This window comes from Lynx rufus, unplaced genomic scaffold (genome assembly GCF_022079265.1).
Source record: "Lynx rufus isolate CCGP_SWC_20201006 ecotype Redwood Valley unplaced genomic scaffold, mLynRuf1.p SCAF_21, whole genome shotgun sequence".
In the NCBI taxonomy this organism is placed as follows: domain Eukaryota; kingdom Metazoa; phylum Chordata; class Mammalia; order Carnivora; family Felidae; genus Lynx; species Lynx rufus.
In genome coordinates this window covers 18,988,555-19,006,210 of record NW_025814836.1, presented here as the reverse complement: position 1 = coordinate 19,006,210, position 17,656 = coordinate 18,988,555, and the positions used below count along the sequence as shown (strand labels likewise).

The window sequence follows — 17,656 nt, the reverse complement described above, 5'->3', positions numbered from 1 at the left end:
TGCAGCCTCCTTCCAGGAAATTCACTAGACTCTGGTTGGTTGTCTCTATCTGTCCCCCCAAACTTAAACGCGACGTCAGGCATCTGCTTTCTTGAGCCTGGTGGACAAGTGTGGTACCCTACCAGGGGGACACAATGGAACACCAGGTCGGAGCCACCCTGGCAGACAACCCCTTCTCACAGGAAACGAGGGCTCACGACTCGGGCCCCAGAGCGGCTCTCCAGGTCACCAGCACAAGCAGCAACAATCCAGGCAGGTCTGCAAGCACAACAACGTCCCCCGGAGTTCAGTTTCACGGGGGAAAGAGGAGAAAGGCATGTCAGAGCACAGGTCTTAGGAAGCAGTCCTCTCTGTGCTGCAGACCACATTGTGCGAGAGGGCAGGCCAGGTGGACGCAGGAAGCTACTTTCCAATTCTGATTCCACACTGGTCCGACCACAACGCAACCGAGTGGAGTTCCTGGGGTGCGGGGGCAGGTGAAATCGGTCTGGAAAAAACACCAGCCAAAACAACCAAACAACTTAAACCTTCGAGCAGATTGGGAGTAAAAGGCACCTTCAAATCGCCATTGAGCTGGGCAGCAATGGACAGAAGCCCAGTGTCCATGGCGACTCTGTGGGGAGTACATGGGGAGGCCTGGCCTATGTGGACACAGAGCAGGAACGCAGGCTTCATCCGCCGGGGCCACTCCCCCCAGCAGAGTGCTTCTGGGGGGGGGGGGAACGTGGAGCCCCAGAGGGGAACCTGAGTTGGGGACGAGGACAGCCAGCCGGGCTCCATGTGGACCGGAGGAGAACCGTGGCAGGCAGGGCTGTAGCTCAGAGCTGTATGGGCTGGTGCAAGGAAGTCCTCTACCTTAGGGTCTTGGGGGGGGGGGTACATCGTAGTTCAAAAGATTAGTTGGTTTGGTTCTGAGAGTCTGTTTCTGAAGGCTAGATCTCCAGGACAGAAAGAGGCAAATGTAACCCACAGGTGGCGTTTCTCGACTCTCAAGCAAGGAAGACAACCCTAGATCAAAGAAGGGAGGTGGGGCAGGAGGAGGGAAGGACACGGACGCCTGCCCCAACCCTTACCCACAGGTGGCGTTTCTCGACTCTCAAGCAAGGAAGACAACCCTAGATCAAAGAAGGGAGGTGGGGCAGGAGGAGGGAAGGACACGGACGCCTGCCCCAACCCTTAATTTTCTTTTGGGCCCTCAAGGCACTTGGACAGACACTGAGGAGTGAGCCGCACTGCTGACTCATCAAGTTCCTCGTGGATCGGAGAGCTGAAACCGTTGGGCTGGTATGTTTACCCTTAACACACACACACACACACACACAAATAAATAAACAAATCTAAGCTAAAAATTTTAAAGCGGACCTCTTTCAAATAAACTGAAAGATAAATATCTCCATCTGCAAGGCCAGCTTGCAATTCATCAACAAGCACCAAGTTACAGATTTTGCTTTTCCAACAAGTATGTCCTAAGACCCATGCTCCCTGAGGGGCACTAAGCAGGAATCAAAGGGTGCACTGAAAGCACAGACTTTTCTAGGCTGTCCCCCTGCAGGGAAGCAGTGAATCCAGCAGGCACACGGGCCTCAGAGGGGACTCCACGAACTGTCCTGCTCCAACCAGCTGGTGACGAGCCTCGAGCAGACACGGATCACCCACGGTGGGGGAAAAGACAAAGACCAGGCAGCATTTGTGGCACCTTCAAGGGGTGACCTACAACAACCAACAGACCTTCAGACTGGAAAAAGGTTTTAAGAGATCAAATTCTGCCGAGGCCCCCAAGACAGAATGAAAACGTTTCTGAGCCACACCTAGGCCAGTGCTTCCCTCGGTCTACACTGGTGGAAATTGCTGCACACGGGCTGAACTCCTTCACCTGAACCTACTCAGCCGGTTGTCCTGGTAACAGGGGTGGGGACAACCTTGCTGCTGGAGCTGTAGCTTTTCCCTTGGGAGGTTGCCAGGAGGCTGTGGGTCAGTGACAACCAAAAAGTGTCACAATGCAGGAAAAACAGGAAGCCAGAATAGGATTTCTTTGGATTGGATGTTGAAATTAGATTTTTTTTTTTTTTAAATAGCTGAAATCCCCAAATCAGGATGGTGCAGATCACGTACATATATATGCTCTTTGAACACATCACACCTTCTCTCACTGGTTTTCACAAACGTTCGCCCTCCCTTCCAAAATGAAATGAGAAATACATGCAAAAAGGGGTGAGGTGTGCACGGGGTAAAGTTCTGGGAAAACCGCCGCAGAGGACCAGGGGAGCCCCAAGCGCCCACACGCTACCTGAGCAGGCTGGGCAGCACTTTCATTGCCGAGCCGGCGCCTGCCACGGAGGGTGCCCGCTTCCAGCAGACCCTACGCATCCATGCAGACGGGTACCGGTACGCACACGGACAAAGTCCCACTATCTGCTTGTCGGACTGCTGTGTCCCCCAAATAAAAGGCAGGGATAACTTCAGACCTTATTTGGAAACCTCTTTCAGCCTTTAGGAGTTCCTGACGTGCCCCAAACCAGTGCCCGGACCACTGAAACATCCTCAGTGGAGCCGCTGGCCGCCACCAATGCCACCAGCCCCGGGCCTCCCACCCCACCCTGACATTCGAGACCATCTGTTCCTGGTCCAGGGCCCTGGTCTCCTGGCATGGGCGTCCACGGTAGGAGAGCACACCCAGGAACGGCAGGACAGTGGGGAGCTGGCAGCCACGGGCCGGGACAGAGGGCAGGGTCAGCAGAAGATCTCTTCACCCTCCGTGGGCACTTCTGATGCAGGGCCATCTGGGAAGGGGACACAAGGTGAAACTTCAGAAAAACTTGGCCTTTTCATTATACTCCCTTTTCTTCCTCCCCAACCCAAGTTTCCACCCAGATGATGGCCTGGTGGGCGCCTGACCCCACTCGCAGGGTCTCCCTGACCAGTTCTGGGCATGAGGTCCTCTGACACCCTTCACCGCCTACTGCTCCCTTTAACCTGACAAAGCGTCAGATCTGTTCACAAACAGGCCTGGAGACAGAAACTTTTCTCTGACCTCCCACATAGGTGGGAGGGAGTGATCCTAACGAGAAGGAACAGAGGGGGGTTTAGGGGAAAGGGATGTGCAAACAGGGAGCCTCATTTAGGGGGATTTAATCCCAAGCTCCGAGCCGGCAGGGACATCAGTGGTCTCTCTGAGCTTCCGTCCCCTAGTTTCTCTCCGGCTGGCATCACCTACTTCACACACACAGCCACTTGGAGGATTAAATCAGATCTCGGGAAAAGCTCACCAAGTGCTAGTTATTGTATCGATGACTAGACTTAGACCGAGAGAAGCAGGGAAGACTTTCATCTTCACATAAGTGAGTTTCAGTCCCTCAGCTGGGGAACAGATGCCCCCAAAACGACACCCATGCTGTCTCCTTTGCACACCCGTGCACACAGTGGGTTCCTAGATGCCCGAGAGTTCGTACCCCAGCATCCTGCGCAGACAGAGCAGCTGGGCTTGGGCGGTGGCAGTTCAGCTTTTACACACCTGAACGGCACCTTTTAAACCCTTCCCACGCTACCAAAATCCACCCGCCCTGCAGGATCCGGGGACAGCATGGGCGCAGGGAGAGCTGGTGCATGCGACTCACCACCGGACTGAGAGCGGCTTCCTTTATTCTTCTTTTTCTTCTCCTTCTTCTCCTTTGGCTTGGCTAACCCGAACAGGCGGGTGGAGGCGGAGGCGGGCACAGGGGCCTGGCTCGGACCCTCTGCTACTTTGTTTGTCTGGCTGGTGGAGCTCAGTATGTGAAAAGGCCCCTTATCTTTGTGTGTCCGAGAGATGCTGTTCCTTTTTGGGGACACCGAGAGTTCTGAGTCCAGTGACCCTGATTTGGCTATCGCAGGTACAGACGGCAAGGGGGACTCCTCAGGATTCGGGAAGAAGGATGGGATCCTCAGCAGCTTGGTGTGAGGGTGAGACACCTGCACATGTTCAAGATGGGAGGTGTTAACCTGGGGCCCGCTCACTAAGTGCTGGCGGAGGTCAACTGTGGGGGTCAGCCCGCTGTGCACCCACTTCCTCGGACCCCCGGCACTGGCTGTAAAAGGATTCAGGGCTTCCTTCCTAGCGCCCACCCCCCGATATAGTACCTGGGTCAGTGTTAAAGGTACCGCCCTTGATACCATTATTTTTAGCGCATGTACTTAATGTCCGCACCGGGAAGAATTCATAGTGTCTTGGGAGGAGGCAGCTCAGAAAGGAACTCCCATTCCCTGAAGAAAGGGGACAGCTGCTTCCCTGAAGACTGACACAGGGCTGTGGAGAATTACCTTGGGGCTGAGGGGTCAGGGGGCGTGGCAGGTGCCAGGCGGGTGGGGGCTCAGAGGTCAAACCAAAGACGCAGAGAGAAAGACGGTCTGGTCTGTGCACCCCTGTGCTAGGAGCCCTGATGTACTGGGATGGGGGTGGAATCCATCCTCGCCCTGAAGAGCAGCACGGAGCCACCGGTGCCCCCACCATACATCTGAGTGCCTCTGTGGGACGCTGAACTGCCCTCTGGAAGACGCCACCCCGAATTTCCTGTGGCGGTCCCAGATCCATCCATCAAATGCATGGCAACAGGAGTGTTGACAGACAGGCGGGTCCGTGTTCTAGAACAGCCGCTGTAAGGCCCTGATACCCGCTCGGGTCGGTGTGCCCCTCTGCAGGAGGGACCGCCACCCCCCGCACCTGCCCGCGGGGCTCAGCTCCCGCCCGCGCTCCAGACAGGGCCCTTCCCGGACCCCACAGCGCCCCCACCCTGCACTCAGGACAGGAGGGACCGGGCCCTTCCCCGACGCCGCAGCGCCCCCACCTGACAGGCGTCGTGCTCCGCCTGCCTCTGGCTAAGGCGCTCGGCGTCCCGGCGCAGCTGCTCCTGCTCCCTCTCCAGCTGCTTCTGGGCGGCGCGCAGCCTCTCCAGGTCGCACTGGTAGGCGCCCTTCTTGAACTGCAGCTCGTCGCGGTCACGGTCGAGGTCCTGGCGGCCCTGCCGCACGTCCTGCTCGCGCTGCGCCAGCCGCGCCTCGCGCTCCTGCAGCGCCCGCTCGCGGGCCTCCCACTCGCGCTCGCGCCGCCGCTTCTCGTCCAGGTGCTGCGCCTGCTGCCTCTGCAGGTTGGCCAGGTCCTGGCGCTGCTTCTCCAGGCTGCGCTGCTTCTCCTGCTCCACCAGGGAGCTGGGGCGCGACGAGCCGCGGCTGAGCGCGCGCTCGGCCAGCAGCAGCTTCTGGTCCTCGATGTAGCTGTCCTGCTGCAGCACCACGCCCTGCGGGGACACGGAGGAGCGAGGTGCGGCCGGACGCCAACGCCCCCTCGTTCTCGCCCAGTCGGGGCGACAGCCCTCCACCACCACCCTGGGCACTTGTCACACAGGAATGTCGGCAGCGCGGAGACCCAGCCTCGAGGAACTGGGTCGCTCGCTGTTGACACGGCCTGGGGTGGGGCCTTGTATTTTGGAGGCGGGACAAGTAGCAATTGGGTCTGTTACAGCTTCAAAGAAAAAGAAGGGAGCAAAATTTACAGATGATACCCAGCAAGTGCTAAGGGGTCCTCACTTGGGCAGGGCTGCCCTATCCACACACCACACGGAGATATGGAACATGGAGACTTACAATCATACTAAAGCTTTTCTGGACAGAAGACCCCCGAACCATGACAGTGCCCCATGTGCTTTGCAGTAAGGCTGCTAACAGCACCTCCAGTCTGCCATCATCAACTCTATCTTACAAGGTGGAGGACACTCCAGCCACTGCCTTTTGAAACCTTTCTCATCATGAGCGCCAGTCTTGTCTTGACAGAGGGCCCCACTTACCCACTAGCAACCTCCAAACCCCACACCAACAACACCCTTATGGTTCGTGTCAGAACAAGTGAAGGGATAAAAGAGAAAGGCCCGTACCTGCAACGTGCTGAGGAGTTCGTGGAGGTGAACGACACTCTGGACAACCTGCTGGAAAAGGAAGCAATGGCCATGTCACCTTGGGACCGAGTCTCAGAACCCAGCCCACCACGTGACGTCTGGCAACATAACCCCCCAACACACGGCAAGGTGCTTGTGTCTGAATGGGAGGTTTCCAGACAGAAAGCACTGGAAAGAATAAGCAGCTACAAGTGCCTAAGAGATACAGAACAAGAACCAGCAAACAAACAACCGTAGGCAGGAAGAACATCAGCGCACATTAAATACATTATAAAACGCCACCTGTCTAAATTGGTACAAAAATGACACACGTACAGGGTAACAAAACAAAGTGCAGAGCAAATCATGAGAACTTAGTATATAAGTAGAGTTTCTAAATCAATGGGAAAGGAAAGAATATTCAACAAATTGTTCTGAGGAAAGTGGCCAAGAAGTCTTGGGAAAAAACTGAGTGGGATCTTGGCTCACACAAAAAATATTCAAACAGATGAAAATGTTAAGTGTAAAAAAAGAACCATAAGGAGTTGTAAGAAAATAGAAGAATGTCTTCTGACCATGAAACAGAGAAGGTTTTCTGAAGAAGCAAAACAAGAAACCATAGATGCACTTTTAACGGTCACCATGTGAAATGGAAAAGAAAAAGGTAGGAACATACAGAACAGAAAAGTCAAATGAAAAAAAAAAAATCCTTGAAATGAAAAAGGTTCTTGGGCACCTGCATGACTCAGTTAAGTGTCCGGCTCTTGGTTTCATGATCTCAAGGTTTGTGGCTCTGAGTCAGGCTCTGTGCGGACAGTGTGGAGCCTGCTCGGGATCTGTCTCCCTCTCTCTCTCTGCCCCTCCCCTGCTCACACACTCTCAAAATAGATAAAAAAAAAAAAAAAAAAAAAAAAAAAGGCTCTCATGGATCAATGAGAAATGAATACCCTCATAAGAATACAGGCAAGGAACATAAACCAGCAATATACAAAAGAAATACAAACGGCCAATTATATAACCAATTAAAAATGATTCACCTGAAATCGAACAGATGAAAAATAAAGAAATCCCACTCAAACTTATGAAGCCAACAAAACCTTAGTTAACAACTAACCCCTCCCGGTGCTGGTGAGACCAAGCCTGTGTGGAGGGAGGGGAGCATGCCACACACACTTCTTTCCAGAGCGCAGGGCAGTGTGTGGAGGGAACAGTCACTGTGTGCACAGGGTTGTTCTTGCTGCATTGTTTGCAAAGCAAAAAAGTAGAGGAAGAACTAACTAAACTACGGTACACAACTAACAACAAGCAGCTGTTAAAGAGCGTGTCTGTACAAATGTGCTCTGGGGAAACCCTTCTAAAGTGGGTTAAGAGGAAAAAAGGGCATGAAGCTCCTGGGGGGGGTACTGATACCAATTATACAAAACAATTTTTATAGTATTCACGCCCATACAAAAATACACGTTATATAGAAGAAAAGGCTACAAATATAAACCATTTAACAGTAGTTACTTCTCAGTGGTGGGATTCTTATTTTTTTTCCTTTTTTCCATTACTGGACATTTTTCAAGCTTTCTACTATCACATATTCCTTTTATAATACAGTTGACCCTTGAACAGTGCAGGGGTTGGGATGCTGATTCCCTCGAACAGTAGAAAATCCACGTGTATATATAACTTTTGATGCCCCCAAAACTTAACTAGTAGTTCAGTAGTTACCGTTAGTAACAGTCTACTGTTGACCTGAAGTCTTACCCATAACATGACAGTCGATTAACACATATTCTGTATGTTATATACTGTATTCTTACAGTAAAGTTAGCTAGAGAAAAGAGTGTTACTACAAACATCGTAAGGAAAACACATTTACAGTATGGCACTGTATTTATTGAAAAAAACCCCAAAACATCACATGTTAAGTGGACCCATGCAGTTCAAACCCACGTTGTTCAAGGATCAACTGTACAAAGAGCAAAATACAAAAAAACTTAATTATCAGGCTTAGCGCTTCTAAAAACACTTTTTACACCTCTTTTTAGTTTACTCTTTTTTTAAAAAAATATTTGTTTGAGAGAGAGAGGGGGAGTGTGTGTGCATGTGGGAGGGGCAGAGAGAGTCTCAAACAGGCTCCGCACTGTCAGCACAGAAGCCCAACATGGGGCTCGATCCCACAAAGCAGGAGATCATGACCTGAGCTGAAATCAAGAGTCAAACGCTCAACTGACTGAGCCACACAGGTGCCCCTCACTTTATTCTTAATCAACGGAGGTCACCAAAGACAGCAGACTCTGGCTGGGGCGTCTGCAGGGTGTAATCCATACTGGAATGCCTTCCTTCCCTGACCCTTGTCATGAAGTACAGGGAAGAAGTCACCGAATAAAAAAGAGCTAATTTTGCTCAAGCAGCAGATGACAGAGAGCGACAGTCTGCGTGAGAGGAAGCTTATTTCATTTAAGAAGAATGCTCTGAGGGGAGTTCCTTCAGATACTGCAGTGTTTAGACTTCCATGCCAATAAACTGAAAACATCCTTCTGTGTTTTAGGGGAAAAACGGGGAAAGATTCCTTTAATTTAAAATTTTAGAAAAAGCTCCTCAGGGACTAAAGATCCTACGTTAAAAGCAAGAAGAAGCACGAAGAGCCTCCCAAGAGGGACAGCCCACAAAGCCACTGTCACAGACACTCCGGTCTGCTTACACACGCAGCACACACTCAGAGCCACGCACGGGTGGCCAGCAGGGAACAGCATTTGCTGAGGAGCAAGGAGAGGAGGGGCCGCAATTCTGCGGCCGGGTCAGCGGAACTCAGCTGAGGAAGGTGAGGAAGACTCGTGTCAGAGGCTGCCCTCCAGCGAGAGGCAAGCCACAGCTGCTTTCAGAGGGACGCACAGCCAGTGAAGAGTAAAACTCAAAGAAGGAAAGTCAACCTGAGTCTTCGCAGGACGGGAAGTCAGTGCCCACAACTACCCGCAAGTTGACCCGCCATGTTCCACACTTGTGGCTTTTGGTGCCAGGCCTGTGTGACAGGAAAGGAGGCCTCACAGCCCATGTTCACAGAAAGCAAGAGGCTGGCTTCTCAAGGACAGAGACACAGACAGAGGCCGTGCTGGGAGGCAACAGTCTGGGGAAATTCCAGGATGGTGCCCTGGGGCCCAGGAAAGGCGGAGGAGAGGGAGGGAGGCGGCGGCCGCGCTGGTTAAGTGCACAGATCGTAGCCCAGAGTCAGCTTGTTCACCACGGCACATCAGAAACGAGCATTCCCAGCCTAGCAATTGTAACAAAACCCTATTCTTACACGGAGCTTGCGATGCCCTTACCTCACTGTTTCTTTTAAGCATAAATACCAGGTTAGCATTTCCACCCTATAAAACAAAACACACGCATTACACCAAAAAAAGAAAAAAAAAAAAAAAAGATCCTGAGGCAAAAATAATATTCAGTGTGCGTCTCAATTCTGCTCTGGCTTCCCTTTTTCATTCTTTTGCCCCACAGCCTCTCACTGCAGGGCAAGGCGGATTTGGGGCCCCGTAAAGAGCTCAGGCTGGTGTGTGGCACTTATGCAAACCTCTGAGCGCCGGGCCAGAGGCGCGGGGGCCAGGAGCATAAATACGGTTCGGAGCCAGAAAGGCCGGACGGCCAGTAACAGGGGACTCCGAACTGTATGGTCTCTTGAAAAACGTGCTTTCCTCTTACAGTAGAAGTAACAGCAAGTCAGCATCCAAGACAAGATCAACACGGACTAGCTGCCAAGATTATGAATTAGGACAGGTGCTAAGGAGGTCTTAGATGGCGGATTTCAGAAAAATACCTTTTTCAGACCACTGTCCGACTCTGTTCTTCTAAGATCTTGGCCATCCTCTCCCTCTTCCTTCTCGCCTCCTAAAGCAAACACGTTTTTTTTTTTTTTTTTTAAGTTGTGAAACAGATTAGGAAAGAACACAATATACAGAGCTTAGAGATATACTATTTCAGCATCTTATTAATGCCAAATGGTGGCAACTAAGTGATTATTAATAACTTTACCAAGGCAGAAGAATTAGAAGCAGAAAAGAAAAACAAGTATTATTGGTCCTTTGGCCACACCTTAGCTGAGATCCCAGGAAATTATTTTTTATTACTCAAAATAAGCGTGACAACTGAAAGAAACTGTGTTTTGGCAGCTAGCTGCTCGATGGGATTTCACTAGAAGAACATCTATTGGCTGAAAGGGACCAAGGAGCTGAAGCTACCAGAACATACATCATTTTTGGTTTTATGTGATAGTCGAGGATCGCCTACAGACGTACAAGTTCTAAAGCATTTACCTTTTTTTTCCCCCCTTTTTTTTCTTAAAGTAAGCTCTAGGCCCAATGTGGGGCTTGAACTCATGATCCCGAAAGAGTCACATGCTCTCCCGACCGAGCCAGCCAAAGGCCCCTAAATCATTTACCTTTAGAAGCATTCATCTGATGGCTGTCGAATCCTCCAAAGGTCTCTGCTCTCCGGGGCAAGGAAACAGGGCCAACCATACCTTCTTGCTCAACAGGGCTACTGACAGCCTGCCCCAGTGTGCCTCCCAGGCTTCCACTCACCAAACCCTGAAGGATCTCCACTGGAGAAAAGGAAACATGCAAAAGCGACATTTCACCTTCCAATGAAAAAAAGAACATCTCCAGGTGATACACAAGATGTACAGGGAGAGCATGATCAGAAAATTCCAGAGAGTGATTAGGTGACCCCCTTTGCTCAGAATGTGTGTCTTAGCTGGATTCTACTGGGAATTCTGAGATTACACCTTTAGCCTTATTTATATGAGGCCTAAGAAACTTGAAAGGGCACAGGGAAGACAGAGTAATTGACTGGAAGGAGCGTGGCCTTCTAGAGTCTGTGCCAAATTAACCAAAAAGAATTCCCTGGGAAGTAAGATGGGCCAATTTGAGAGCAACTAAAACTGGCAGGGTTGTGCCTGCTGCCACAGTGAGCTCAAGGGACCAGAGCAGAGATGTATCCAGATTCTCGAGTCTGTGACCAGCGAGGCCTCTTTTCTAGAGCCAGTGTCCCACGGAAAGGAGAAAGTGCTTCCGGTGGAATAAAATTTGAGCAGGAGGAGAACAACAGAGGAGTAGGGGGAGGAGGGAAACAGAGGCAGGGAATCTTGTAAGATAAGCCATCATATTTTTAAAAAAAACACCACACAGAAACAAAGAGTCCCATGAAATGAGAACAGGTATCTCAACGTAAAAAATTAAGAAACTTATTTCACGTAAAAATGCACAACCGGGAAACCTCAAAGTCAAATCTCACACAAAGCTAAGGAGAGAGAGCTAGAGAAGGAACGCGGGGCGTAACTTCCCTGCGGGTGGTAACGGCACATCAGAAAGCCACGTTCATAAAGTGGACAAGCTACTTACAGTGAGGAGAGGACACAGGCAGGGAGGAACCCAGGCAGGAATCGGGAAACACAGACTCAAACAAGTGGGAACAAAGAGAAACAATCATTTTAGAAACAGGAAGTACAAGATAGGAGCAAACAGACCCAACAGAAAACAACTTACCAGAAGGGGGCAGGATACTGGAACTTTAAAAAGATGGGAGAGAAAAAGCGTGAAGAGAAAGTGACAAGTACCGAGGACAGGCGGAGACGGCCCAGCATGTGGGTGACGCACGTTCTTGAAGGAGAAGATCAAAGCACGAGCATAGGGAAGATGCTACAAACTATCCTTTAAGAATACTTTCCTGAAATCTGCAAACTCTGAAGCCACACCAAATTAGAACACTGAGAACCTGGGGACATCAACCCAGAAAAACCCCAACACTAAGGCCGGTGCTAGTAACATTACTTGAATTTCGAATAGGTAGTTCTTTGGGCACTTGGCAGATGGCACATGACTTCTATGGGAAGAATCGAATTCTGATCATACTCCGGTGGCAATGCGCTAAGTCAGATAAAAAGGAGTAACATTATTTAAGAACAACTGAGATACCCAAGGGGAGAAGACAGGAACCCAGGATTTTCTATCCCAGCAGAGGAACAGACTTTCAAGCTCTCACTGGCACAAATTATCAACAGTGTGGAAGCACACAGGGTACTGTCCTCGCGAGCCTTTCCGGAGACACCTACTGAAGGAGGAGATTCAGCCATCCAGGATGACAAGCCACATGACAAAGAACCTCAGCAGCGATGACCGTCCCTACTGTCCAGACTGTGGTCTTAAGCTATCATTTCTCGCTACCAGAAACATGAGCTTCTTAGAGACATGACTCTAGGCCTGGGCAGAAAACAAGATGAGCCTACAACATCTTAGTACGCCAAACAGCCAGGCAGCTCTCAGAAAGTACTGGGGCCGTGGCAAAACGACTCCGAAGCCAAACCAAGAGGTGCTGGTTGGCAGACAGAGGACACTTGGAACTTGTCATAAGGATAAGTGTTATACCGACTTGAACCCCATCAAACAGGTTTAAATTCATGAGTCTACAGTAAGATCTAAAAAGTTGTGGTCACCTTTAAAGGGTGACCACAGATCAACTCACTATCCTGAAAATTAGTAGATAAAGGGGGAAAAAATCAAGTATTTATCCTTTTATCTTCCTTTTCCTCTGTGTTACAGAGAAGGAGACGAGGAGCTATTCTTGCCTCTGATACAAGAGCACAGCACTAGGAGAACGTGGCTCACGGAAGGGATCACGGCCAAGGAACTAAGCCTCTGAATGTAGCTGTGGGTGTGAAGCAACAAGGACAGAGGAGCAGATGCCCTGTCTGAGTAACAGCCAGACCGTGAGAGACGCTACAGGTCAAAGAGCTCAGGTTCTTCAAAGGAAAAGTGTGTGGGAAAGAAAGAAAGGGATGGAGGGAGGATTGGAAAACAGGACTCTGGAAAAGCCTAACAAAAACCACACGCAAGACTATCGTGTCTATGAATACGCCTGTGGCCAGAAAACCATGGGCCAAGGGCCTGGGTAGCCGTGACAAGGATGTTCTTCTGATAGTAATTTACTAAATAAAATTATTTGTTTTGGGTTGTTTTCTGTATTTGTGCTTTATTTTACAATAAAACAGTAAAAGCTGGCAGATAATGTCAGAGCATTGACCACTTTGGGAAGGGATCAGGAGGGGTGATTACCCTCATTTATTGCACTTTTCATTAAAGGTCCTCCTTTGAGTGCCTCTTCTGTGTTGGAGCGGAAGAGGACTCTAGAGCTGTGAGTTGGGGAGCACTCTTCAGGCAAGGGAGTGCTGCACTCAGTCATGTCCCGAAAGATCATCTCCTTCTCTTCCAGTAAGAGAAGGATCTGCTGGTCCTTCTGCTGAAGTTGTTCTGCAGGGGACAATGGAGAAAAGGTCTGGTCACTTGACTGGGGTTTAGGAAGAGACGACCAAGACATGGGCGCCACCTCGTGGTCATCACTGGGACAACAGAGAACACAAGTCCACCCCCAACCTCCCTTTCCTTCATGAAGGCAATTTCTATCCTGGGTCTTTCCAGGCAAGATCAGATCTTCTGACATAACAAGCATGAACTTTGTTGGAAACACTCCTGCCTCCTGTGTATTTCTCAACCCACTCCTGTCTGCACCTGCTCTTTCCAAGGCGACCATTACTGACCCAACGAGGAGGCCTGGTTTCACGTTTCCCCCGTTGAGCGGTCTCCCTCCCTCACTTTGAGGACCTCACTGGTTCTCCTCCTGCCACCGGCAGTGGAAGATCGGGCTCCGTCTGGGCTCCATCCTACACCTCACACACCTCCTTCTGGGGATCTTCACTGCCATAGCTTCAATGATCTCCCACGTGCTGGTAACTCACGCAAAGCACCCCAAATCCTGCCCACTGCTGAGCACCCGACCACTGAGTCCCACTGGCCTGTGGCTCTCCTCACTTAGATGCCTAGTCCTCGTCAGAAAGCTCTTTTCTCCATTCTTGCCGTCCCTCCTCCTCCCTCCATCCTTCAGCTTGGCCAGTGGGTGCCGTCCCACACGCACCCTTCTCCGCAGGAGTCTCCTCGACGGGCCTTCCGCTCCCGGGGGCTCCCCCACTCCCTCCGGCAGATCTCCCACTGGCTTCAATGCCAAAGAAGACAATTCAGGTTGAAATTTTGCTACACAAATCTATCATTTCCTTGCTGCCGTTCAAGCCTTGGCACCTTTCCAGCTTCATCCCCATCTCTTGGCCCCGACCCCCCAGGCACACCAACCTGCCACTCCTCACCAACCCTCAGTCCTCTTTCCTCTTCACCTAACCGTGCCTGTCGTCTGGTGCAGGAACTGCTTTCAGAGTCAGCTCGTGTGTCAAGCTGCTCTGTGAGTCCCCACAGGCAGGATTAGGTCCCGCATCTGCATGTGCCTGCGGTCCAGTCCATCATTTGTGCCCGTCTTCCCTGCTCACGTGGGTTTCCTGACAGCAGGGGCTGCTCCAGGAACCTTTGCACATCCCAGTCCTTAGCACCTAACAGTATACCTGGCTGAGTGCTTCAAACACATCCAGAGAAGGAAGTTTTCATCCCCGCCGTGCTCATCATGGGCTGATAAACCAGGTGCAACTCTGGCTTCAGCCTAAATCTGCCATTTTCCCCCCTCCCCAAAACACACTGTTATCGCTTTGTCCAGCTTAAAGGACTAGCTGGACTCCTCGGGTGCTTACATTTACCTGCGTCGGCCTTATTTCTGCCCAAAGCACAACACTCAGTAAGCACCGGCAGAGAGAGGGGAGCCTCTGCCGTTGACAGGCAGGGGAGACTTCTCGGCCATGCAGCACATATGTGACCCTGGACTGCTTGGCCTCCATGGGCCTCAGCTTTCTCATCTGCACAATGGGGATGAGCATATAGGGATGTCGACAAGACTACACGGAACAGCAGTAAGTAGAGGCCGAACGTCATCAGTGAGCACACGTCTCCCAAAACCACCTCATAACTCATTGTGAACACACAGCACAGTGGCAGGAGTAACTGATGAAAACAGAGTAACTGGAAGACTCCTTTCCTCGAGTACCTCTCCCTCTGTTTTAATCTCAGACGCGACCGTGAATTTTGGCAAATTCTTCTGCGACAAAGCACAGAGAAGGCCAACTGGGTTCCAAGAACACGGCCAGTGAGAAAAGAGGATGTCCCCCGACCTGGTGTCGGACCCCTTCTGGCGGCCATTGTACCGGCACGCTGGTCGGCTCCAACCTGGCTGCTCCCCTGTCAAAAGCCATTCACTTCCTGTTTTGAGGTGCATGCTGGGACGGCAGCCTCCGCACCTGCACTCACGGCACGCGCACGGCCCCAGACGCTGCCAACAGCCTCACCTTTTAGTTCCCGCGCTCTGCTGTCCAGCGCCCGCTTTTCTTCCTCGCTCTCGCTAGGAATTCCCTCGTCTTCGTCTCTGTTCCTGACACCAACACAGCACAAAACGGATCAAAGACCCGCACGAGGTCAGTGACCCCAGTCGCTCCCCGGGGGGGATGAGGTCAGAGGGGGCCGGGCGCCCCGTGTTTTGCTTACAGGGTGTTGATCGTGTCCTGGATGATCTGAATCCAGCTGTTGCGCTCCTCTTTGGAGCCGGCGTGCACTTCCACCATCTCGGGGTCCCTCATGCCCATGCTGATCAGGAACAGACCTCTCTCCTCGTGCGCTACCTCTCTCACAATCAGCTTCTTCAAAGAGATCACTGTTGACTTCTGGTCCTGGAGAAAGGGGAGACGGCCGACGTGACAGAGGCAGGCGACAGCCTAACTCTCAAGAACAACTCTGATCTGTGGCAAGACCAGATGTACGATCTCACGTACGTGTGGAATCTAGAAGAAAAAAAACCCTAAAAAGCCCACACCAAACTCCTAGAAAAAGAGACCGGACCTGTGGCTACCAGATGTGGAGGGGCGGGGAGACGGTCAAAAGGTACAAGCTTCCAGTCAGGAGAGGAGCAGGCACGAGGGCCGAGGGCTACGGCTAACAGTGCTGTATGGCACCCACAGAAGGTGCCGGCGCTTCTTCTCACACGGGTTCCCATTTCTTTCCCTCTTCTCTTTATACTAGATCCCTAGGAGATGATGGGAGCTGAGCTTACTGTGGTGAGCACTGAATAATGTACGTAAATGGAACCATCACTCTCTATGCCTCCCCCAGGGACGTACGTCAGTTTTTTCTCAAGACTGGGGAAAAAGGGCGTATGGTTTAGCAAACTGTGGTGGATTTAAGATCAAGAGAAGTATCTCATCATTTACATTTTATCAAACAGAAAAAGATTTCCAAAAAAGAGATAATAAATAATTCGTATCTCTAGAGGATCCAGACATGGGGTCTACAGGATGAACCCTTCTAGGTTCCTCTGTGAATCTGTCTGGCAACAATACATACTGGCACGATTTACGGGGCATAACGTGCAAGAAATACTCCAGCAACAGATTTCTTTAGATAGAATGCCCAAGACTCTAAAAGGGACTGTGAGGGAACAGAAAAATAATGGGGTTTCTTTGGGGGGGGGGAGAGGGGGATGGCATGGAGACAGAAAATTGCAAAGGTATCTGAGAGATTCCTCAGAGGAAGCTGTCCTGAGCACATTCATTTTGAGGGGGCAGGAGAGCAGTAATCCATGGTCAGACCCAATACCTGTTCCAGCTGTTTCAAACATCATCAATTACAAACAGAAGACACCAACAATTCAGCTTACCAATGATGCAAAGACGTATTTCTGGTCTTTTTCTTGAAGGAAAACTAAAATGTCAGTAAGGAGAACTGCTTGAGCCTCTGGAAAATGGGGAAGGAGAGAAAGAACAAGGAGTACTTAGTGGTGAAGCACAGTCAGAGCACCTCTATTAGGGGACAGTTCAGCAACCCACCCCACACGGCAAGGCACTCAGGACCCAACAGTACACTCCGCTCCTCCAAGGTGACCGTTTAATATTTTTGCAGGAGCCATATGTGGTCATTAGATTTTCAGAGGCGTTTTTAAAAAAATTTTTTAAGGTTTATTCATTTTTGAGAGACAGAGACGGAGTGCAAGCGGGGGAGGGGCACAGAGAGAAGGAGACACAGAATCCGAAGCAGGCTCCAGGCTCTGAGCCATCAGCACAGAGCCAGACGCAGGGCTCAAACTCACAAACCATGAGATCATGACCTGAGCCAAAGTCGGACGCTTAACCGACTGAGCCACCCAGGCACCCCTTCTGAGGCATTTGGAAATAACAGCAGCTATCACCAAAGCCATATCTTGAGAAAGCTTGAGTACGCAGTTCCGGAAAGATCTATCCCATAAGGCAAGACTTTAAGAATAAAATACTCCTGGGACGCCTGGGTGGCTCAGTTGGTTGAGCGTCCGACTTCGGCTCAGGTCGTGATCTCATGGTCCCGGAGTTTGAGCCCCGGGTCGGGCTCTGGGCTGACAGCTCAGAGCCTGGAGCCTGCTTTGGATTTTGTCTCCTTCTCTCTCTGCCCCTTCCCTACGTGTAACTCTGTCTCTCTCTCAAAGATAAATAAAACATAAAAAAAGAGTAAAATTCTCCCAGAATAAAGTTGGGAAGGACTTTAACAGATGTCAAATAGTACCACATTCCACGACATCCTCGACTTTTGATCGTGACAATGGAAGAGGCGTGGGAGAGCAGACCAGAGAGCCGCCAACAGCTGATGGATAAAAATGCCTCAGTCTAATAAAGGTGGGCTTCCCCCCCGCCCTGCACCCCAGGAGAACAGAAGGGTTCTGCGACGCCCTCTGGTTTCACAGGTACATGTGAACACAGTGGCTCTTCTCCCTGCTCCAACATCTCCTAGGCAACCTCAACCTCTGTCTAGCATGGACACAGCCAG

General features: G+C 50.8%; 1 protein-coding gene and 2 long non-coding RNA genes across 14 annotated transcripts in view; 2 read left to right on the top strand and 1 right to left on the bottom strand.

The window, feature by feature from the left end:
- Nucleotides 1–323: 323 nt before the first annotated feature.
- LOC124517283 (uncharacterized) lies at nt 324–1,388 on the top strand. The gene is made up of 2 exons (XR_006963406.1): nt 324–972; nt 1,080–1,388. It is a non-coding gene; the product is annotated as an uncharacterized LOC124517283 (long non-coding RNA).
- The window catches only part of AKAP13 (A-kinase anchoring protein 13), a 332,086-nt gene continuing 315,768 nt past the window's right edge, over nt 1,339–17,656 (bottom strand). For 10 of the 12 annotated variants that reach the window (XM_047086632.1, XM_047086628.1, XM_047086629.1 and 7 more), the window contains 11 exons: nt 16,521–16,597; nt 15,356–15,537; nt 15,160–15,242; nt 12,998–13,192; nt 10,327–10,488; nt 9,706–9,776; nt 9,215–9,259; nt 5,904–5,954; nt 4,821–5,270; nt 3,615–3,948; nt 1,339–2,780 (listed from right to left, as the gene is read on the bottom strand). In XM_047086632.1, the coding sequence (XP_046942588.1) occupies nt 2,731–2,780; nt 3,615–3,948; nt 4,821–5,270; nt 5,904–5,954; nt 9,215–9,259; nt 9,706–9,776; nt 10,327–10,488; nt 12,998–13,192; nt 15,160–15,242; nt 15,356–15,537; nt 16,521–16,597 (1,700 nt within the window). In that variant the 3' untranslated portion in view covers nt 1,339–2,730. The other 2 variants (XM_047086631.1, XM_047086640.1) reach the window with 2 other exon arrangements.
- On the top strand, nt 4,391–12,681 carry LOC124517284 (uncharacterized). The gene is made up of 2 exons (XR_006963407.1): nt 4,391–4,608; nt 12,485–12,681. It is a non-coding gene; the product is annotated as an uncharacterized LOC124517284 (long non-coding RNA).